We start from the raw sequence: 25,165 nt of genomic DNA, 5'->3' as shown, positions 1-25,165 counted from the left end.
ATCTACATGAATTCAGGATTTCAAAACATCTCATCATCTTTAATTCAATCTATACATACACGCAATCAAACTACACATAATCATTTTTTGATTGGGTGCCATCTAGATTATGATTGATAATGTCCAATTAGGTTTGTTGTACCGAGAATATTGGGTTGAGATCTTTGAGGGATTTAAATCAGAAAACCGAGGTGGGGTTTTCCTTCAAGATCTTTAAGGTTTGAAGGTTTTGGACAAGATTATGCAATTCAGATCCGATCGAGTGAAAGCCTTGGGACTAGGTGTGTCGTGCAAGAGAGTAGCATGAAATTGTGGATTGTGTTGACAAATCTTGGATTCAACAAGTGTGCGCTTGAGATTAATTCAACCAAGTGAAAGCTTAGAAACAAAGAGGTCGTGCCATAAAATTTTTTTAAATCAAATTTTCGGATAAATTTTTAACTTGAGATCTATTCACCCCTCTCTAGATCTAGGCCTACCGTCTAACAAGTATATGTCAAAGACACAAATGAACAAGTTATCCGCAAAGCAATGACTATACAATCTAAAGACGTCAAAATTATCCAATTTGAACCAACATGTCAATGCCTTCAATAATATAATCACCGATCAGGTGAGGCTTGGGATGAAGAATGATGACGAAGATAAGGTAATTATCTTATTGTGCTCATTACCAAATTCTTATGACCGCTTGATGACTAGTCTTACATACATGAAATACACTATCAATCATGATGTGACTACTGCTATATTTTTGTCTTATTCTCAAACGAGACAAAATGTAGAGGAAGGAACTCAAGACGATGGTCTATATGTGAAAAGGTCAAGATCGTGGGCAAAATAAGTGTAATGGAGATTTTGGAAAGAAGGGGTCTAAATCCAAGAATCGGAAAACAACTGAGTGTTATAGTTGCAAATATATTGGGCATTGGGAGAAGGACTGTCCAAACTGAAAGCAAGGCTCATCCACTTCTACAAATGTGGTTCAAACCGTTGATTATGGAATTGGAAGATATATTGTGTGTTTCATCGAGCAAGTGCACATATACGTGGATTATTGACTTTGGTTGTTCATACCACATGATGGCGCGCCGAGAATGATTCACTACATTCAAGTCAGATAATTTTGCATTTATTTATCTGGGTGATGATAAAGCATGTACTATCATTGAAATGAGACAGATTAAAATTTCTATGAATGATGGTGGTTTGCAAACATTGAACGATGTCAGATATATTTCAAAATTAAGGAAGAATTTAATTTTTCTAGGTACTTTACAAGCAAATGGTTTCTCCTGGATGGAGATAAAGACATTATGAAAGTTAACAAAGGTGTATTGATTGTGATGAGAGCAAGGAGGACAATAAATAACTTCTACAAACTATAAAAAAAAACACTATTGTAAGTGATGTTAGATTAGTTGAATCTGATAATGATGCAACAAACTCTGACATATACGTCTTAGTCATCTCAACCAACATGAGATGAAATGATCAAATTTCATTAAGTTATATCTATTAAAAGGTGTTTATGATTGCAAGATGAATTTATAGAAGTATTGTATATTTGAAAAACAATGTCTTGTTTACTTCAATACCGAAAAACATAAAATAGAGAAATTTTATATTACGTACATTCTCGCATTATATAATTTAAATTAAAATTAAAAAAAAAAGCAGATAGCGGAACTTGATTTTAATATATGTAAATTTATTTCTTCTCCCACTTTCTCATTTTAATCAGATTTATCTCTCACCCTCGTCTTCAACACTAGATTTTTCTTCCAAATTTTCGGTAATGTAGCAACCCTTTTGAATCCTCTATAAGGATTTGCAATCAAAGTTCCTCTTTCGTAGATCCTGCTCATAAAGTTTCAACTTTTTCTTTCGCGTACTAAACAACAATGGATAGTTTCACCGCCGAAGATCTGTCCACAATCGGAGGTATCGCAACCGTATCGATTCTCCATTCGTTCATTCCAACTCACTGGCTTCCGTTTTCCATCGTCGGTCGTGCTCAGAAATGGACCCTTTCTAGAACCCTTCTTGTTAGTATGTGTTTCTTTTTCTTCTCTCTCAGATCTATTTTTTGATTAGTTTCATGATGCAAGTTTGATTTTTCTGTTTATTGTTTTATTTTGTTTTGATGAAGTTGTGTTATTATAATTTAAAAATCTTGAAGTTTTGGTTTATGGATGTTAATTAATTATGAATGTGAGATCGAAGAGAGTAGAGGGGAATTAGTTCTAATCTATGCATAAGATTTGGGTTGGTTTGGTTAAACAACTTAATTAATGCTTATTATGACACAAGCATTTATCGCATAAGTGCTTATGGTGAAGCTTGCTACTCTTAAAGTCTCGGGTTTGAATTCTGATGGATGCAAACAATTCCTGTGTACAAGCTTTAAAAAAATGCTTATGTAGAAGCCATTTTCATGACAAGAGATAACAGTAAGTTATTAGCTGATTTCATAAGCTATCTTGAAGAGCTTTTGAAAAATAAGCTGCAAACAGTTTATAGCTATAAACATGCTGTAAGCTGGTTTTATAAGTTCTACCAAACATTTTCACAAGTATTTATGCTAGTAGATATGCCCGAATAAATCTCTAAACCTGAAAGAAAGTGTGTTTGACACTTGTGATTGAGTCTAATTTATTCATTTTTTCAAATGGTTATCGGTGTCGACGTGTCAGTGTCGTGTTTCCGGTATCCGTGCTTCATAGATCTAAATCAGCATTTGCTTAGTCTGGAAAATTAAATCTGTGATGTTTTTCAGTTATTGTTTGTACCGGAAATCTTCTTATACGCAAATTATGGAGCAATTAATTGTTTTGGCAGTTACTTGCTTAACTGTAAAAATTGTTGTTTTTAAAATGCTCAAATTAGTGATAACATGGAACCATTTATTGTGTTTTGGCACATTTTTGAGATAATACATTTGTTACTCTTGGTTACATTTATGGCCTATGTCTGTGAGTGCGTGCAAGGCGGGCTACCACATAGGATCTAAAATTTGTCACGATTAAACCGTAGTTAAATAGAGTCTCATAAAATATTTGTTACTATTAAACAATGGTTAAATAGGACCTCTGAGTATTTTATGGATAGATGCAACTTTGGAAGATTATGTATGTTTGTAATTTTGTCGAAAATCTTTAAACGTATATTTGAACCTGAAGTATCTGTAGAGTTTCTCTAAAATAACATTTGCAATATGAATCCAAACATGTACTCACTTCACTTCCTCAGTTCCTTTTCACTTGTTGCTTTTGTTCTTATTTATTTGTCATTTTAAAAGTTTCAATGCAACATTGATTATTTTTTTTTGTCAAAAATATCCTTAAATGTTACTTATTGCAGGGAGAGAAATAGTTAGAAAAATTACATAATTAATGGTTAAGGGTATTATAAGATAAATACAAATAAATCTACCAAAAACAAAATTTATTAGTTTTCTTGATATATGTAAATAACTTATAACGATGGTTAAAAAGGAACTGAGGAAGTAATTGTCAGAAGCTTCTCTTTAGTGGCAAAATGTAGAAGAGTGATTAGTGGTGCAAGTACTTGAGTAGTTACGTATAAATTGAAAGGGCCTACCATTCGTTTTTTTATAACATAGAGACAACCAGTTACATCAATGTTGCCTCGACATTTCAAGCCTCAAAAGATATCTTCAGAAGATTCTTCATGGCTTATCTCAGCAAAGCATTTTTTAACTTTTTTTCTTTTCTTTTCTTTTCATGCAGCTGCATTTGGAGCAATTTTGCATGTAATATCCACTTCACTGCTTGGTATAACAGCAATTACCATGGCAAACACCATTGCCGGTGAAGAAACAGTGCATAAGCTTGCTTCACTTTTGCTTGTATTTCTCGGTGGTATGTATATTGTGTTGTTTGTTATGGGGAAAGGCGGCCATAGTCATTCGCACAACCAACCCATGGAGAAAATGGCAGTAGCTGGGCTTATTCTTGTTCCTGCACTGTCTCCTTGTGCTACAACACTTCCAGTATTTCTTGCTGTTGGAAATTCATCTTCCATGATGGTGCTTGCCATAATAGTTCTTCTATTCAGGTATAAGTCAACTGCGTTACACATTAAGAATTTTTTAAACCCTGCTTTTTGGTGCTTCGATTGGCAACATTGAAATTAAGACCCTTTAGAAATGACTCATGTCAAGATCGTGGTTTTAAATTGCGGTTGCGGATGGAGTTGCGACTGCTGTCATTGCGACACATTGTAGCTGCTGTGGCATGAATAGTTTTAAGCTTTTACAAACTATATAAACTGGTATTACTTTGCCACTACACTATTTATCCATCTTAGCAATAGCATAGTCTAAGTGTACATATACTCCAAAATAATGATTGAGAGGTGCTTAAAATACATAGTTTAGAGACGGTTAAAAGTAAGATTTTTCATTATATATGAAGAATATTGAGATACATGGTTCCAAAATTCTAACTTTTTTGAGATAAGTTTGATTGAAATGCCGAAATCTTCTGATGCCCGCGCACGTGATTTAAGATCACATTTTAATTGCGGTGCAGTGCTGTTGCAGAGGCTATCATATCAGCAATATTGCAGTTGTAATTGCAGATGTGGACCGCAATTTAAAACCATAGTCAGAACCATAAAATGAGTCTTGACCATTTGGACAGGAATACACAATTCAACTAGCCTAGACGAATAGAGATGAATTGCAGTCCAACTAAAGATGCTTAATGCTTGAGATTCTTTCTTTTACTCTGTTGATCCTAGTTTGGTTTTAGAGATCTGTTTGGATCGTCTTTTCTCAACTTATCTACTGGTATAATCACTTGCGGGACTGTTTGGAAGAGCTTATAGATTATAGAACCAACTTATGACATGTCCATCCGTTGTTTCCGGTTTATTTTTCTAAGCACTCCGAAATAGTTTACGAAAACAATTAATATTTTATATGAAAATCACTTGACTAGATGTTATTATCTATTGTTATAGAAATAGTTGATACATAATCACTTAACAGATAATCGGTTATTTATCCAAACAGTCCCTAGATGCCAAATAAGTATATGTGAATGTTTTTGTTTGAGGATTTGCCACTGTTTACTAAGCTTTAACACATTGCATTTACAGCACAATCTCTGTGATGACTTCACTAGTAGCATTATCATTTTATGGAGCCAGTCAGCTGAAGTTTCATTGGGTGGAGCGGTACGACAAACTTCTTGTTGGTTCAGTACTGTGTTTAGTAGGATTGTTGACCCTAATTTTTCATGATCATGATCATCATCATATTCATGAAGAAGTAGCTTCAGTTGGAGAGCACTTGCATAGAAAGATGTTTTCCTTATGAGAGTATATAATAATAAATATATCATGTAATTTGACACTTTTGAGGATTGTCACTGTATTGTTTCTATTTTGTATGATGCAAAAGTGTTGTTATCTAGAGAAATGATCATATTGATCTAGTTAAAGTTGTAGTAAACTAAGTTTACCATGTGAACATAATGATGTTATTCAGTTTTTTCAGAAAAAAAGTGATTGACTACCCTGAGTTCATGTAGTGACTAATTAAAATGAATTGAATTTTAAATTGGATTCAAATACAAAATAGATAACCGTGGTGTGTGATAAAAAAAAGGGGAATTATTTTTTCACCCTTATGGTATGGTTTGTTCATAATATAGTATGTGTGAGGAATGTGGATAACAATAGTTTCATATTGCTTGAAAATGTGGAGACTTAACATTTATAAATTTATAAATGAGAGAACTTATCCATTTATCACTTTAAAATTTTGGGTGAATATGTGGTGTGTCTTTCACAAAGGTGTTTCTCTAGAAGAAGAATTTCAATAATGTTCAATGCTCCATGGTAAATTTTTTTTTAAAGTAAGAAGAACTTTTATTTAAGGGGGGCATTGTGGACTCACATTTGAGAAGGACTGTTGAGAATGTAGCAAGTGTGAGTAGTGTCGGTAATAATCTCACATTTGTTGAAAATAACATGGTTCACACCTCTGATAATCCAAAATTGTTCTCAGATATTTTCGGAGATGCATCTCCGGACGTATCTTAAATCTCTTCATCTTTCGTAAATCAAACAATCATCCCATTTTTGTCAAAAATTGATCCGGAGAAGCATCTGCGAATATTTTTAAGGTGAATTCGAAGATGCGAAAACGCCTATTTCAGATATGCATCTCCGAAAATTTACCTGCATGTATTTTAGGCATAAATATTGTATTTTTTTGAATCTAAAGTTATTTTCATTCGACGAACAGTTTCATAATTTGATTCAAACATTAATAAACACGAACATCATAGAACAAGATAATGCACTAATTAAAAAAATTTACCATAATATTAGAAACATTATTCTCAAAGTGTGAAAAATAATACTAAAATATTTCAAAATACAAATAAAAGTATAACCTAATGCATATGCCTAATCCTAATCCTATGACTTTTCCTTTGTCGTCGGTAATCTAAGGCATTTTGTGCGGCAGTAAGAATGGAACGTGCTAGAGCAACCACATCATCATCACCTCTCTCAAACAATGACGATGATGTGACTCCTCCTTGTTCGCAGATGTATCTATGAAAAAGACCGTGTTTGCAACAATGACAGAAACGAATGTCAATCTTTGCCCTAACAATCCAAAATGCAATCAAATCGTAGTGCATGTCTCTAACATCAATATATTTTGAATGTGACTACTATCTAATGTATTTAAAATCTATTTCGAATGTGACTAGTATCTAGTACATTTAAAATTTATTTTATCTAATACATTAATAAAAAAAATTAATGAGAAATTTACTCAAAAAAGTGTTGACGAGGAATGAAAAATATTGAATGTAGTAAGTGAAATAAGTTGGATTGGAAATATTGAATTAGAGATACTGATGTTCCTTTTGCTCACGAGCTCTAATGAGGACATCTCAAAAATTAAATGTAAAATAGAAAAAGAGAAGATGAAGAGTCTGTGCGCGCATGTTATATATAAATTAAATGTGTTCGGAAATGCATCTTAAAAAAAAACTAATGAATTTGAAAAAATGATTAATTCAGAGATGTTCTTGCGAACAAATCCTAAAAACATATATAGAGATGCATCTCCGAATTAAATTTTGATAAAGTGAGAGAAACTCAATTATTAATACTTATTTTATGTAAGATTGATGTATCTAAAGATATATTTTCAAAAACTAAGAATAATTTGACTTTTCATCAAAAGATTTGAGAGAATCAATATAGAAGTGGAAAAAGAAATTCTTAACAAATAATAAAGGAGACACGTTTCATAGTTACACTTCTAATAAACAGGAAAGGACCTTACAAAAATAATAACATTTTTTAGATATGTTTGTCTTTCGACTCTTTTTCTAATTAGAGGTGTGAAAGAATACAACGAAGTATATTAATTTCAATTGTATTTAATTAATCTTTTTAAATAAAGTAACCCACTTTAAACCGTTTAAATAACTGTTTTAAACTAAATTTAATAAACTTTAGTTAACCTCGTTTAACTAAATAAACTAAATTGTGTATTATACGCAACTTGGTTAATCTTGTTTAAGTTAAAAATCAATTTAAACCGTTTAATTAATTATTTTAAAAAATGTTATTTAAATTTTTTATTAAAAATAAAACTAATGATTTTAAAACAAATTTAAAACTATATTTTATTTTTAAAAAAATACAATTTTCAAAAAATAAAAAAGAAAGTTGAAAAAATATTCTTTTTACAAAAAGATTAAAAATCTATGCGCGTGAGTGTCCAGTGTGTGTGATATTTTTTAATTATTATTTTTTCTTTCTTGAAAATGTATTATATTTTGTTTTTGGTCATATCAATACTTTATCTTTTAGTTAGTTATTATAAAATTTGTTAACTTTGGTATATGTAATATGCATTTTTGTTTTTATTTGCAATAATTAAAATTAAATATTTTATATATCATATTAATCAACTCTAATTTATATTTTTATAAAAACAAAAACCAATTTTGAAGGACCAAATATTAAATGTATTTACGATAAATAAGTACAAAATATTTTAGAGATTAAAATAAAAAATAATTTTATTTAACCAAAAATATATTTAAATTTAAATTTGTATAATGTATCTTTTAAAATATCTTTATATGTTAAAAATATTTTAGGGATTAACATAAAAAATAATTATATTCTCTGTGTCTTTCTTTTTATCTATGTACATGACTTCTTTTTATAGATGTTAGAGTGTTAAACATGCAAGTCCATCCCACACCAATGTTAAATAGGTCTGGGTCACCGTTCAAGATCACCAGTTTTCCAACTGCATCTACTTCTGATTCCCGAATAAAACAAATGGGCGTTGTAACACCCCGATTTAATTTTCGTATTTATTTATTAGGCATTTATTTTAATTAATCATTATTTGATGTGATAATTAATTAAATATGTGTTCTGATGATTATTTGAATCATTTGAATATATGTGTTATTTGAATACTTAAATTTTATGAGTAGAAATAACAATTGTCTAGTAATGGACCTAATTAATTAGAATGAGTGGATAAGTGAACCGATCAGCGGACGGGGGTCAAGGGGGCAGCGCCCCTGACCGAAAATTTTAATGAACAATTCATTTGAAATCGACGTTGTTTTTCGCATCAACACTTGATACTTTAAAGCACAACTCTTGCGCAGTCACAACCCTAATCGCATAACTCTTTGACAACACAACCCTTGTGCCGTCATTAACCCTAATGCATAACTCTTTGACAACACAACCCTTGTGCCGTCATTAACCCTAATGCACCAATTTCAGACCGTCAAACACATCTCGATTGTTGATTCAGTATGATTGATCAATACGTCATTGCTTCACCATACTAATGTCGGATCAAGAAGCAAACGACCATTGATCGCTCAAAGGAAAACAACCATTAAGTGTTTGAATGAACGAAACAGAAACAGTATATCATATATACCGTATTTTGCATCAGGATTACTTATATCATATATATAACTTGACCGATCTCAATTTAATTACTCGTTTATTCTTTGATTCATTCTGTCTTTTAATCGTATTAATACAGAAAATACAGAAAATAAACAACTATCAGATGCATGGTTTTGTAAGTGGCTCTGATACCACTGAAGGAGAAGGGCGATCCAAAATGCAGCGGAATTTAAAATTTCTCCTTTAATGATCCTTACGAATGGGCATGATCAGTGATAGAATCGTTACCTCTTGTGGCGATTGTAACCTTTGATGCAGATCTACGGAGCGATCACGAACGTTGAACGATGACAACGCCTCTACTCAGTCCACACGAACGGATTCCTTCAATCTTAGTGCTAGCTGCTACGAATGAAGGCTTTGAGTGAGTGAGTGAGTGAGAGAGAGAGAGAGAGAGATAGAGAGAGAGAGAGAGAGAGAGAGAGAGAGAGAGAGAGAGAGAGAGAGAGAGAGAGAGAGAGAGAGAAACGAAATTGCAACTGCACAAATGCTTCTACACAAGGGTTCTATTTATAGAACCACTTGTGTGGGCTGCAAGCTAAAAAGCTCACTCAAGTGTATATGGGCCATATCTTATAAGATGCCAAAATCACTTAAGCGCGTGGTACCTTACCATATTTCGTATTCTACTTAAGTACACCGTACCTTACGATGTTCTACAATTCACTTAAGGGCACCGTACATTACGATATTCCTTAGTTACTCTATCTCTCATCAATCCGTCCTTTATGTGTGACCATGTAGGTTTTCGCGGCATTGGCAATTATATTAAATCGCGTATTTAACATAATAAACAGTGAGCGATATCTAGCAACACATCACTGCTACCCAAGACACGAAAATGTCACGTGATCTGACAAATCCTTCTGTGATGATAATTATGTGTATAATTACCCTTTTGCCCTTATGTCTATATTGAACACAAGGCATAGACCATGTCATCCTTGTCCAGTTCAATATTGGGCACATAGACATTTATCCTGTTACGCAGGATGGGCAAATTCCATCTAGGTCACTCATGTCCCTTAGCATGCTTCGTGAAGTACCCATCAACTGTCTTTATGGTCATCCAGTTACGGACAACGTTTGATCAGCAATAAGGCACTCGACTCTACATCTAGGGTCCATAGTGGTTTCAGGTCGAAGGGTGGTATACATCATTATCACCATGAGAATAACTTATGACACTTTGCATAACATTCTATATAGTATTCTCATAGCGGGTCAATCCAGTATAAATATTACTCTTAATATTCATACCTATGTTTAAGACTTGATAACTCCTTATCCATGATCCATGAGATGTGATCATCAGTCTATATACATAATAGTGTCGTACCTCGGGAAAATGAGAGACATGACCTAGCGAAGCGCAATCGCACACTCGCAATGATGGATTTAACAGAGTCGCCACCGAACTTTATTTATTCCTAAAAAGGAAAGGGGAAATATCGATAAAACCCAAGAAAGAACGACAATGATTATGGTCGTCGCAACCAAATCAGGGTTCGGGAGTCGATTACGCAAGGGGAAGGTATTAACACCCCTCACGTCCGTTGTACTCAACGGGAACCATTAGGTTAATTGTGTGCATTATTGTTAGCTTAAAAATGTTAGGCTTCTCGAGTTATTAGGTGGGAAAGAAAGAATAGAAGAGAGAAGAATGTATTTGGATTTTACAACGAAGGGGACTAAACCTAAGTTTTTTATTAGTGGGCCTGACAAGATTTACAAATCCTGCTCCTACGTATCTCAATAGAGAAGTCAAGGCTTACATAGTTCTGGGTAGAAAATATTTGTTTGTTGGTCGATTTTATCAAAAGCTATATTGTATTAATCGACGAAAACATTGTTTTACCCAAAACAGATGAGGAGCGGACGTATACCACACATCGAACGGATTTACGAATCAACATTCGGAAAAACGTCACTTATCTCAACTCAACAATTGTGGCCGAAGCATTGCTTTACATCACCTTAAGACAAGATATCTTTCGTTTATGAAAAGGGTTTTAAAGATCAATTGCACGGCGGCGAGAAAGAGTTTGATTGGTTGGATGTATTTTTGAGTAATGGCGAGAACCTGGATGAGCGAGACATCCATCTCGAATCCTAGTCTCAGCAGTGCACGGTATACACCATGTTCCATTTCCATCTATATTGAAAGAGGTTAAGATAGGAATTAAGTATTTTTGAGTTTGAAAGACGAGTACTTATGACCGGCAAACTCTTACAACTTGTGTCTAATACTCGGGACTACATCTGGATATTCCACCCAGGTAATCTTTTTCTTTCAATTTTACTGAGAAAAGACGTTTGAATATTTACAATTATTTTGAAGAGAAGACAAATATATATGGCTTGCAAGCTCTTACAGCTTGAGCCTAGTATTCGGGATTACGACTGGATATTACATCTAGGGTAATCTTTTTCTTCAGATTTTACTTATGAAAATGGTTTGCATATTTACAAGTGTTTTGAAGTGAAGACGAACACTTATGGCTCACAAGCTCTTACAACTTGGACCTAGCATTCGAGACTATGACTCGATATTCCATCCAGGTAATCTTTTTCTTTCAAATTTGCTTAGGAAAAATGATTTGACGATTGGAGCACTTTGAAGAGAAGACGAATATTTGTGGCTTGCAAGCTCTTACAGCTTGAGCCTAATATTCGGGATTATAACTGGATATTCCATCCAGGATAATCTTTTTCTTCAATATTTTATTAAGAAGATGGTTTGAAATATTTACAGGTGTTTTGGAGAGAAGACGAATATTTATGGCTTACAAGCTCTTACAGCTTGAGTCAAATATTCGGGATTATGACTGGATATTCCATCCAGGATAATCTTTTTCTTCAGATCTTATTGAGAAGAAAAAAAGATTTGAATATTGCATTTGATTTAAGAAAAGTCACTTGATACTTGGTCAGGGTTTGATTCATATAAATTGAGACATGATTTAAATTGAAATTGAAATGGTTTAAAATGAATTGAATTTAGACATGATTTAAATTGAAATTGAAATGGTTTAAAATGAATTGAATTTTAAAATAAATTAAAATTGGAAAATAATTTAATTTATGATCAAAATGAAACAATGACCTTAATTACTCATCTTGGCAATTAGTAATTAGTTATATGATTTAAATAACCTAATTGAACTTTTTTTTTATAAAAAAAACACGAAAAGAGGAGGGGGTGTGCAAGGAAAATAAAAATCAAAACTTCATGGGCCTAAGGCCCATGCGACCACCTCTATATCCAAACAAAACATCAACGGGAAAAAGCCTGTATTCCAAAATAGGGAAGGCCTGATGAGGGAGTATACCTGTTATGGTTCTCACGAATTTCATTTCCATTTTTCCTTTATTTCTCCAACAACATAAAAAGGAAATTGTATTACTTTCAAATATCTCAATCTGCAATTTCTCTTTCAGTCGGCGACGGTGGTATCGAGCAAACAGATGCTTTCATGGATGATGGAAGCGAACGATGCGAACAGGAAGGTGGCTCTGAGCGTTCAATGGAAGTGACAGTTTTACCGGTGACACATAGTTGTTCCGGCGATTCCTAACGGTGACGTACCGAGGATGTCCCTTGATTGTTCTTTCTGAGTGCGGATCGGAGCGAGTTCGTGAGAAGCGATTTGATGAAGAAGAAAACTACAACTGGGTTTCGTAAGACAAAGGTCCTTTAATGGCGGATCTGGTACGACAGCTTGAAGGTGCGTTCGGAGTTAGCGGCGCCAGAAATTTCGTGAGAACTTCAAATCAATGGCTGAGGCACCCAATGTGTGTTGCTCAAGAAGGTCGGTTAACTTGTCTGCAATGGTTCCAAGAAATGATCAACTACATTCGCAAGACTTCCATATCGCAATCTTTCAGGTTATCAAGTGCCGTTGGAACGTTATTGGATTTGATTGTTGCAGGCTATTAGAAAAGGTTTTGTTTTGACATTCTGTTTTGCAGCTGCAGTTTCTGGGTTCCGTTGGCGGTATTCACTGTTGACCTGGCTGGTGGCTTGCCGTTTCCGGGAATTGTTGGGTTTGGAGGGTAGCGAAAAAAAGCTGAGGTGGGAACAGGGTGTACAGTTGAGATATTGTGGGCATGCGAGTAGAAGGCGTGAAGGTTGAAGGTGTTTCGTGTCGGAGATGCGAAGTTTGTGTTTTATGGATGTTTTTATGGAGAAGAGTTGATGTTATGGTGAGGTGGGTTGTGACCATTTGTTGTTGAAAGACGGTCAAATGAAGGGAGTGGAGCAGCTCGTCGGTTATGGTGATTAAGGGCGGTTGGACGGGGTGTTTGTGGTGGAGATGTAAAGGTGTTTAAATAGTGATTGTCATGGTGTTTGTGAGGTATAAGATGGCGATGTTTGGTTTTACTGTATGTTGATGAATAGTTATGATATGGAAGTTTTAGTGTTAATCATGATAAGAAGAAGATGAAATAAGATATGTTTGTGTGTGTTTGAAGAAGATTGATATGGGTAGATAAGAGGCGTCTACATGGTTTGTGCAGGAGAGAACCGAAACAGTAGCAATGTGATCCGCATGAAGAGGAGGATAATCAATGAGGTTAAGCGATGAGTTTCATGTGGTGGTTTTGGAGGAAGTATATGGTGTCTGTTTTAATAGGTGAATGGGAATGTTATTGACGGTGATGTTGTGTGAGGGATTCCAAAAGTGGAGTTGCAGAGAAAAACCATATGGTGCTGGTATCGATTGTCGTATCTCATTTTATGATAAGGAAAGTGTTGTCTCAAAGGTGTTTTGTTGTGTAGTATGGCTATGGTGTGTCACGAAACAAAATATTACATGGAGAAGGAAGATTCTTCTTTTCTAACCAACTGACCAACTTATCTCAATCTTTGTTTTCTCATTTTGGGATTTCAAATTGAAATATGAGATAGAGTTGTAGCAATTGGATGCAATGCAAATATCATAAATGTCCTTGTCAATTTTTTTTGTGAATTAAAAAAGAGTTTAAATTATTCAAAACAAATAAATTTAAAAATAAAAATAAATAAATATTAAATCAACATAATAAAATTGAAATGAAAATATGACTAATCCTATTTATTTTTTATGAACATATTGATAAAATACAAAATAAAATGATTCTAAAATGAATAAAAATCAGACGTAAAATTGTTTGAAATTATAAAATGAATGCACAAAAATGATCAGTGCAAAATAAACTTTCGGAAATATACAGCGTTTGAGCCAATTTTGAAATGGAAAACGCCCGGTTAAAATGCTCAGACGGACCAAAACATGACCGAAAAACTAGCCGAAAAATAAATCGAGCATACTAGATTAAACTACGCGAAACGTAGATTAATAAAGCTGATGTCTGGAAGCTTGATTTTAAAAAATTTCGTCCACTGATTTGGCGGACATCCGTCGATTAATTCAACCGGTTTTCCTGTAGATCCGAAATACTTATTTCGACTGATATTCTAGGCACTATGCAGTATGGAATGCATGGTATGCTATATAGAGATGCAATAACTATGATGAATGTATTGAGTCAGCGATTCAGGGTCAAAATTGAGGTGTGACAGTTGCCCCTATTTAAGTATCTTCAACATGAGAAGATGAAGCAGTACACTCTTCATATGATCAAGTGGGAGATAGTTAAATACTAAGAAGACCCGGATTTTGATCATGAAATGCAAATGATATGAGATGCTATGAATGTAAGAATGACTCATTTTTGTTCATTCATTTTTTGGCTGGGGATATAACGTGAGACCAAATGAACCCTAGCATGATTTTTATGATGGATAATAAGCAGACTAGATAATGGATCTGTGGGGAATGATGGAAACATGTGGTAAAAGTAGCTCATAGAAAATAAAACAAAATAAGGGTAGAAATCTAATGGGGATAACAATCATGCTGGAGGAAAGACAACTGAGGAATATGCACAGAGATTTTAACAACAGGTTCATGCATGACCTGACAAAGCCGGAATATTCAAAAAGCGCTCAATTAATAGGTTCAAACATGACCTGGCAGCATTTGGGAACATAGAAAGAAAGTTTGAACGACAAGTTCAGACATGACCTGATGGCAACTTGAATATCAAGTAAAAGTTTAGTCAACGGGTTCATATATGACCTGACAACACTGGAAAAAATCAAAGAATTCTATCAGTTAGTTCATACATGACCTGGCCATTGGAATATTCAAAGAGTTTCAATAATAGGTTCAAATGTGACCTGTAAATGTTGCGGGATATCAAAAGGTTCCATCAACAAGTTCAAACATGATCTAACAACACTTGAATATTCAAAGAGTGCTCAATTAACAGGTTCAAACATGACTTGACAATGTTGGGGGATATCAAGAAGTTCTGACAGCAGGTTCAGACATGACCTAACAAACTGAGAAAAATTCAAAAAGAGTATATCAACAGGTTCATACATGACCTGATGACCAACTTGAACATTTTGAGAAAATTTCCATAACAAGTTCATACATGACTTGACAACATTGGAACAAAAGGTTCAGCAACAGGTTCATACATGACCTGACAACACTGGAATAATCAAAGAAAAAGATTCTTCAAAACAGGTTCAGACATGACCTGGTAATACTGGAATAAAGGCTCAACAACAACGGGTTCATACATGACCTAAGAATATTAGAAAACCAAGGTATTTTTACTCAACAGGTTCATATGTGGCCTCAACATTTGGATATTCAAAGAAAGTTTCACTCACAGGTTCATGCATGACCTGACGATTCTGGAGAAAGTCAAAGAATTTATTAACAGGTTCAGACGTGACCTGACAAACCAGAAAACACAAAGGAAACTTCAACCATAGGTTCATACATGACCTAAAAATACTGAAGAACATACATATCAAGTTTCATCAATAGGTTCATACATGACCTGACACTTTAGAATACATCTGATAGTTCTGGAGATTTCTCACAAGAAATTCATCCAATCAAAGATTTTGGAGATTCCTAATAGGGAATTTATGCAAAACAAAGATAAACGGGAGTCTTCTTATAAGTAGATCATCCACGCAAAAAGTTACGATGATTCTTTACAAAGAAATCAAACAAAACCAACATCATTGGAGTTTTCTAACACGAAAAACCTCCAAGCTTCTGGGAATTCCTCATGATGATGAGTCATACATGACTTTCACGGAACCATCAGGAAAGACAGGGTAATCAAACTCTCTATACGTGCCAACAACAATTGGACTTTTAACCGTAAGCAATGGATTACAACCAGCTCTTAACGGATTTTGACAACAACAATTGGACTTTTGACCGTAAGCAATGGATTACAACCAACTTTTAACAGATTTTGCCAACAACAATTGGACTTTTGACCGTAAGTAATGGATTACAACCAGCTTTTAACGGATTTTGCCAACAACAATTGGACTTTGACCGTAAGCTTTAGTAAATAATTACTAGCTACAACAGAGTTTTCCAGTAACAACTAGACTTGAAATGATGTTGGCGACAACCAAACTTCAGATACTAATTACAATTGTATTTACAAACGGAGTGACAATGATGCCAACGACAATTGGGTTTGAAATGAGTTCTAGTAACAACTGATCTTGGAATAATGCTAGTGACAACTGGATTTTAGGAGACACCAATGAGTCTTGAAATAATGCCAGGGAATGGCATATAGGTTCTGGAAGTGCATCAGAGCAAAAATGAAATGTCCGAGAATTCATTGGGGAGAAAAAGAAACAAATTTTGGAATTGCATCAGAATTACAAGTTATATTCTGGAAATACATCAGAATACAGACACATCCGGTAATACATCGAGGAAATTCTGGAAATACATCAGAATACAAGATAGGCATATTCAAGAATACATCAGATAGGTGGGGAAACATCTGGAAACATATCAAACAAGTTATGGAAATACATCAATAAACAAAGGAGTAATCCAGAAATTCATTGGATAATCCCCAAAAGGAAATGAACCTCATGGACAAAATTGCCAACTGAGTTGGACTTGAAAATGACTGCGAAAACCAGATGATGGTTTAAGGGCACCAAAGACAAACTAGAATTAAAGGTCAAAGGATATAGGATCAACAACAAGACCTGGGTCAATGCAAAATGAGCACAAAGTACATTTCGGCTATGCATGATTTGGATTTTTTTTTATGCATGATATATGAATGATCATGATATGAGAATGTTGACACTTGAGTGGACTAGGAGTTTGTAAAGGCTTTTTGTGGAAGTCATGATTCCTCAACACCGAGAACTCAACCATATATTTTGTGATAGATGTCAAAGGAGAATTCTATCAAGCTTGACAACCACAACTTAGCCAATGGGATCCTTTTGGAGGATAATGAATCGTGCTAGCATAATTTTCGGGCACTCATCTTAAACTCAATAGTTGTTGACGTGTGGCAGAATTTGTTTGAGTAGTTTGAAAGCATGAAGGGGGTTTGCCCCTCTGTGGCTCATCTTGCCCTAGTTGGCTGGGTGTTTGAAAACGTTCACCTTGAAAGTGAGTTTGAAACAGCTTGACATGAGACAATCTCGAGATGGCTTGCCCCAATGTTTGAATACTGCAATTATCTGACCCTGATTAACCAAATCTTGGAATGGTAGACTTCTGATTGTCCGCCCTTTGGATAGTTGGACTCATTGAGCTCTGAGGTGGCTTGCCCCAGTCTAAGTCTTGAAGCAAATTACTCTTGGCTAACTGAACCTTGGGGTGATTGGCTCAGATTGAATGATACTCAAAGTGATTTTCCCCAGACTGGACTTTTTTCACTTTATCAAATTCCTCAATTGTATATTGTTGGAATTTCTTTAATTCTAAGTGTTGACTCGCAAATATGATTGTGCATTCAAAAATGGTAATTTTAGTGCAGTGCTTATGCAAAAATTTGAAATCAAAGTTTATTGATATGAATGGGTGAAATACAGTGAACACGTCATTGATAAGAACACAATGATGATCAAGTCATTCACAGTATGCAAGTCTGTGCCATCAAATGATTAACAAAAATCGTTTGGAGTCAGGTTAACACAACCTTGTTGTAGTATGCTTTCAGAATAAACCTGCCTCAATTAGGTCTTTTAAGGGTTGTGACATGGCTTGGTTCACGGTTTTTTGAAACAAAAGGATATAAGGCTCAAAATTTAATTTTTACCCACCCTTCTTCTTGATGATCTCCAGTTCCTATGTTCAGTTAATTCAATACACGCATTCAACTTTGAAGGTGCGATGGTAAAGATGAGGGTTCAAGATAGATTTTCTTGAATGGTAGTCACCTTATTTTTCTTTGTTTTGTTGAGGATTTGAGGACCTCTTTATTGTTTTTCTTTATCCCTAATTTTTCCTGGACCACTTCTTTGAAGCCTTCGGTCCATCGGATGCCCTAACATTTACCTAAGTCATTTTGTAGTATTTGACTTAGCGGGCTTTTTTTCTCTTTTTTTGAAATGTGTTGACTGCCACATAATTGGTGGATGAGGATCGACCAACACTAATTTTAGCGTTTCTCAGCTTCTTCGACACTTCAACATGTGCATGAAGGATAACATGTGGTTGAACCTATTTGGAGGGTGTATAGATGGACGGATTCCTTTGAAAGATCGAATGCACGGTCAAACTATCTGAACACAACTACCCTGCCCCAGGTTAAGATTAAAGGTTTTAGATCCGAAAGAAACACCAACTTCTAGGCTCAAAATGGTTAACTAGGGATTAACTCCTTATCTCTTCAATGTTTGAGGATTTGAAACAATGCCTTACATCATCAGCGAGGTTTTCTTCAAAAGCATACCATAACAATTCCAGGTGTCTCGTTTTCATCATCCTTCTTCCAATCTTTGTTAACACAATGGTTTGATAAAAAAAAGTGAATGAGAGGAGTATTTTTGTTTTTAACATAAATGAAAAACGAGTGAATACGAATGGATTAATTCAAAAGATGCATAAACATTTCATTAATCTTACCAATTCAAAGAAAACAACAATGCTTAAAAGCAATTAACAATCAACATGCGAGGAAACTACAAAAGAAATGCTGAAACAACCAAATGATTGCCAACTTTAGGGAATAACTTCTTCAAACTTGATCCATTAACTTAGGGGGACACCCCTTGAGATCTTTGCACTTATCCGTTCGATGGGTTAACGTTTACCACCAAGCTTCCTTTTTGAAAGGCTATGTACCCGTTGTCAATCAACTATTGTACTTTGGCTTTGAAAGCATTGCAATCTTCAGTTGAATGCCCTTCTGATCCGGCATGATATCCACATTGCACATTTGGGTCATACCCGGATGGGTAAGGTTGTGGAACCGGCTTAAGAGACTTGGGAACCACCAACGAGTTTTGAATCAGAGGCTACAAAAGTTGGCTATATGTCATGACGATTGGATGACGAGGAGCATTTCTTCTCTCCAAGTTAGTTTGGGGCCTAAGCTGATTTTGACGTTGATTTCGACATCTAGGGCCTTGGGCTTGTTGATTTGGATGAGGAGCAAACCAGGATTGTTTGTAATGAAGACCAAAAAGTAGTGTTTGCTGGTATGGAACTTTGGGCATTGCTAAATGCTCATTTTCATCCACTTGAAGGTTGGGATCAACAAGCTTTTTGACATTGGCACGATGATGTTCAAATTCTTTTCCTTCAATCTCATCGTTGAACACAACCCTCTTGGATCCACTACTCACTTCTCCTTTTCTTTCGTTGGTATGGGTCGTGACATTGGAAATCTAAGGCGATATCTCAATGATCTTACCAGGAAACAATGATATCTCATTAGCCACATCCTTGACCTCTTCCTCGTGGTACAAAACCTTGAGGGGTTTCAGGGGTCCTTTCCCTTTCTCATTACCTGGCCCAAAAATGAAGATATATGTACCTGAGCCTTCCTCCTTGAGTGTTGGTGACCTTATGTCAATCAACTTTTGCAGCTTGAGCTTAAAACTCTTGCATTCCTCGATGGAGTGCCCCATTTTCCAGTATGGTATCCGCACTTGACCTTCGGGTGATCTTCTTCGAAGATTAAGCTCTTTTTGTTAATCAACTCTCGTACCAAGGCTTTCAACGCTAAGCAAGAATCTAGGTCATGTACCACTGTCCCATTATGGAATTCACATGTTGCATTTGGATTGTATCATGGCAGGTATGGTGACGTAGGTGTGAGAGCTCGGGGGGTCACCAAAGAATTCTGGATTAGTTGCGGGTAGAGCTTGCTATATGGCACCGGAATCGGGTCGTTGTGATTTTTGTTCCCCTTGTTCTGATTCTGATTTTTGTTCCGAACCTGACTTCGATGATTTTGAGGAGGAATATCCAGAGGATGTTAATGATGACATCCTAAGGTAGGTCCATATGCTAGTAGGTAAGGAGTTGCCATATAGAATTTCCCTTGACTTGGAGTAACACTTGATGGATGTGGAGCAGTAGCTCCCTCCGTTACAACAATGGGTATGGGATGACCCTCTTTTCTCAATAAGGCTTGCAGGGTTTCCACGACCCATCCCATTTGGCTCTTCAAAAGATTGAGTTCCTCCTTTAATGCTTCTTGACTTTTCCTTAGCTCGTCCATCATCTCTTGAGACATGGTTCTTTGTTCTAAACGCGTGTCAGGAATCACTTTGCTGATCATGGACAAAGGATGGATGAGTTTTTTTGTATTTTGTCTGGAAAATGACATGCATTATGATGGGATGCAGATGCAATGGAATGTAAATGAATGCAATGCAAGACATGCATATTTGTTTTTTCCTCAATACACAGATTCAAAAGTCTGAGATACTGATGAATTTGATTACTTTCCAAGAATAGGTTCTCACCAGGTATGATCTAGGGTTACAAAGGTTCCTAGAGTCATGGATCCATTAGACTGTTTGCTGCTTGTGGCAACTTACTTGCCGACCATCAACTCCATCCAAAGAATCTACTCTAAGTGAGGTTCTCGCATCGATCCAACGAGAAATTCATCTCGCAGACCCACACTACGCAACCATCTTTCCCAGTTGGCCAAAGGATTAAGGTTCTACAAATGGTCCTCAGAGTCATGGATCCTAAAGAAAATGTCGAAGCATACGGCAACTTACTTGCCGGGCGACAACATCCTCTCAAAGATCTACTCTAAGTAAGGTTCTCGCACTGACCCAACGAGAAATTCATCTCACGGACCCACACTACTCAACCTCGTCCTATCTTATGTTTTTACTCGAGACTCGGGGAAAAAGTCTTTCCCACAAGGTTTGCAATCAGAGTATCGAAGTACCAAAGCATAATGGAACCAATACAACAGATTATATCAATACGACAAAAGAGATAGCAAAAGTAAGAAAGACAAGCCACACAAGTAAATAAACAAAGGCACACAAACGACCTAACTAGGCTTGACTCGCTTAGATTGTTTTCCCCAGCAGAGTCGCCATCTATCGTACCTCAGGAAAATGAGAGACACAACCTAGCGAAGCGCAATCGCACGCTCGCAATGATGAACTGAATAGAGTCGCCACCGAACTTTATTTATTCCTAAAAAGGAAAGGGGAAATATCGATAAAACCCAAGAAAGAACGACAATGATTATGGTCGTCGCAACCAAATCAGGGTTCGGGAGTCGATTACGCAAGGGGAAGGTATTAGCATCCCTCACGTCCGTTGTACTCAACGGGAACCATTAGGTTAATTGTGTGCATTATTGTTAGCTTAAAAATGTTAGGTTTCTCGAGTTATTAGGTGGGAAAGAAAGAATAGAAGAGAGAAGAATGTTTTTGGATTTTGCAACGAAGGGGACTAAACCTAAGTTTTTTATTAGTTGGCCTGACAAGATTTACAAATCCTGCTCCTACGTATCTCAATAGAGAAGTCAAGACTTACGTAGTTTTAGGTAGAAAATATTTGCTTGTTGGTCGATTTTAGCAAAAGCTATATTGTATTAATCAACGAAAATATTGTTTTACCCAAAACAGATGAGGAGCGGATGTATACCACACATCGAATGGATTTACGAATCAACATTCGAAAAAACGTCACTTATCTCAACTCAACAGTGCACGGTATACACCATGTTCCATTTCCATCTTTATTGAAAGAGGTTAAGATAGGAATTAAGTATTTTTGAGTTTGAAAGACGAGTACTTATGACTGGCAAGCTCTTACAACTTGTGTCTAATACTCGGGACTACATCTGGATATTCCACCCAGGTAATCTTTTTCTTTCAATTTTATTGAGAAAAGACGTTTGAATATTTACAAATATTTTGAAGAGAAGACAAATATATATGGCTTGCAAGCTCTTACAGCTTGAGCCTAGTATTCGGGATTACGACTGGATATTACATCCAGGGTAATCTTTTTCTTCAGATTTTATTTATGAAAATGGTTTGCATATTTACAAGTGTTTTGAAGTGAAGACAAACACTTATGGCTCACAAGCTCTTACAACTTGGACCTAGCATTCGAGGCTACGAATGGATATTCCATCCAGGTAATCTTTTTCTTCCAAATTTGCTTAGGAAAAATGATTTGACGATTGGAGCACTTTGAAGAGAAGACGAATATTTGTGGCTTGCAAGCTCTTACAGCTTGAGCCTAATATTCAGGATTATAAATGGATATTCCATCCAGGATAATCTTTTTCTTCAATATTTTATTAAGAAGATGGTTTGAAATATTTACAGGTGTTTTGGAGAGAAGACGAATATTTATGGCTTACAAGCTCTTACAGCTTGAGCCAAATATTCGGGATTATGACTGGATATTCCATCCAGGATAATCTTTTTCTTCAGATCTTATTGAGAAAAAAAAGATTTGAATATTGCATTTGATTTAAGAAAAGTCACTTGATACTTGGTCAGGGTTTGATTCATATAAATTGAGACATGATTTAAATTGAAATTGAAATGGTTTAAAATGAATTGAATTTTAAAATAAATTAAAATTGGAAAATAATTTAATTTATGATCAAAATGAAACAATGACCTTAATTACTCATCTTGGCAATTAGTAATTAGTTATATGATTTAAATAACCTAATTGAACTTTTAAAAAAAAAACACGAAAAGAGGAGGGGGTGTGCAAGGAAAATAAAAACCAAAACTTCATGGGCCTAAGGCCCATGCGACCACCTCTATGTCCAAACAAAACATCAACGGAAAAAAGCCTGTATTCCAAAATAGGGAAGGCTGATGAGGGAATATACCTGCTATGGTTCTCACGAATTTCATTTCCATTTTTCCTTTATTTCTCCAACAACATAAAAAGGAAATTGTATTACTTTCAAATCTCTTAATCTGCAATTTCTCTTTCATCCGGCGACGGTGTTATCGAGCAAACAGATGCTTTCATGGATGATGGAAGCGAACGATGCGAACAGGAAGGTGCCTTTGAGCGTTCAACGGAGGCGACGGTTTTACCGGTGACACTAAGTTGTTCCGACGATTCCAAACGGTGACGTACCAGCGATGTCCCTTGATTGTTCTTTCTGAGTGCGGATCAGAGCGAGTTCGTGAGAAGCGATTTGATGAAGAAGAAAACTACAACTGGGTTTCGTAAGACAAAGGTCGTTTAATGGCGGATCTGGTACGACAACTTAAAGGTGTGTTCGGAGTGAGTGGCGCCAGAAATTTCGTGAGAACTTCAAATCAATGGCTGAGGCACCCAATGTGTGTTGCTCAAGAAGGTCGATTAACTTGTCTGCAATGGTTCCAAGAAATGATCAACTATATTCGCAAGATTTCCACATCGCAATCTTTCAGGTTATCAAGTGTCGTTGGAACGTTATTGGATTTGATTGTTGCAGGCTGTTAGAAAAGGTTTTGTTTTGACATCCTGTTTTACAGCTGCAGTTTCCGGGTTCCGTTGGCGGTATTCACTGTTGACCTGGCTGGTGGCTTGCGGTTTCCGGGAATTGTTGGGTTTAGAGGGTAGCGAAAAAAAGATGAGGTGGGAACTGGGTGTATAGTTGAGATATTGTGGGCATGCGAGTAGAAGGCGTGAAGGTTGAAGGTGTTTCGTGTCGGAGATGCGAAGTTTGTGTTTTATGGATGTTTTTATGGAGAAGAGTTGATGTTATGGTGAGGTGGGTTGTGACCATTTGTTGTTGAAAGACGGTCAAATGAAGGGAGTGGAGCAGCTCGTCGGTTATGGTGATTAAGGGCGGTTGGACGGGGTGTTTGTGGTGGAGATGTAAAGGTGTTTAAATAGTGATTGTCATGGTGTTTGTGAGGTATAAGATGGCGATGTTTGGTTTTACTGTATGTTGATGAATAGTTATGATATGGAAGTTTTAGTGTTAATCATGATAAGAAGAAGATGAAATAAGATATGTTTGTGTGTGTTTGAAGAAGATTGATATGGGTAGATAAGAGGCGTCTACATGGTTTGTGCAGGAGAGAACCGAAACAGTAGCAATGTGATCCACATGAAGAGGAGGATAATCAATGAGGTTAAGCGATGAGTTTCATGTGGTGGTTTTGGAGGAAGTATATGGTGTCTGTTTTAATAGGTGAATGGGAGTGTTATTGACGGTGATGTTGTGTGAGGGATTCCAAAAGTGGAGTTGTAGAGAAAAACCATATGGTGCTGGTATCGATTGTCGTATCTCATTTTATGATAAGGAAAGTGTTGTCTCAAAGGTGTTTTGTTGTGTAGTATGGCTATGGTGTGTCACGAGACAAAATATTACACGGAGAAGGAAGATTCTTCTTTTCTCACCAACTGACCAACTTATCTCAATCTTTGTTTTCTCATTTTGGGATTTCAAATTGAAATATGAGATAGAGTTGTAGCAATTGGATGCAATGCAAATATCATAAATGTCCTTGTAAATTTTTTTTGTGAATTAAAAAAGAGTTTAAATTATTCAAAACAAATAAATTTAAAAATAAAAATAAATAAATATTAAATCAACATAATAAAATTGAAATGAAAATATGACTAATCCTATTTATTTTTTATGAACATATTGAGAAAATACAAAATAAAATGATTCCAAAATGAATAAAAATCAGACGTAAAATTGTTTGAAATTATAAAATGAATGCACAAAAATGATCAGTGCAAAATAAACTTTCGGAAATATACAGCGTTTGAGCCAATTTTGAAATGGAAAACGCCCGGTTAAAATGCTCAGACGGACCAAAACATGACCGAAAAACTAGCCG

The 25,165-nt window shown here is 35.5% G+C and overlaps 1 protein-coding gene across 1 annotated transcript; it reads left to right on the top strand.

The window, feature by feature from the left end:
* The first annotated feature begins 1,555 nt into the window (after window positions 1–1,555).
* LOC127117926 (uncharacterized) lies at window positions 1,556–5,545 on the top strand. The gene is made up of 3 exons (XM_051048053.1): window positions 1,556–2,052; window positions 3,753–4,080; window positions 5,128–5,545. The coding sequence occupies exons 1-3, from the start codon at window positions 1,905–1,907 to the stop codon at window positions 5,345–5,347; spliced, it is 696 nt and encodes a 231-aa protein (XP_050904010.1). The 5' UTR covers window positions 1,556–1,904; the 3' UTR covers window positions 5,348–5,545.
* Window positions 5,546–25,165: the final 19,620 nt, after the last annotated feature.

Source organism: Lathyrus oleraceus, chromosome 2 (assembly GCF_024323335.1).
Source record: "Lathyrus oleraceus cultivar Zhongwan6 chromosome 2, CAAS_Psat_ZW6_1.0, whole genome shotgun sequence".
Taxonomy (NCBI): Eukaryota; Viridiplantae; Streptophyta; class Magnoliopsida; order Fabales; family Fabaceae; genus Lathyrus; species Lathyrus oleraceus.
The sequence above is the reverse complement of the archived record's forward strand: the minus strand, read 5'-3'. Positions and strand labels throughout refer to the sequence as shown.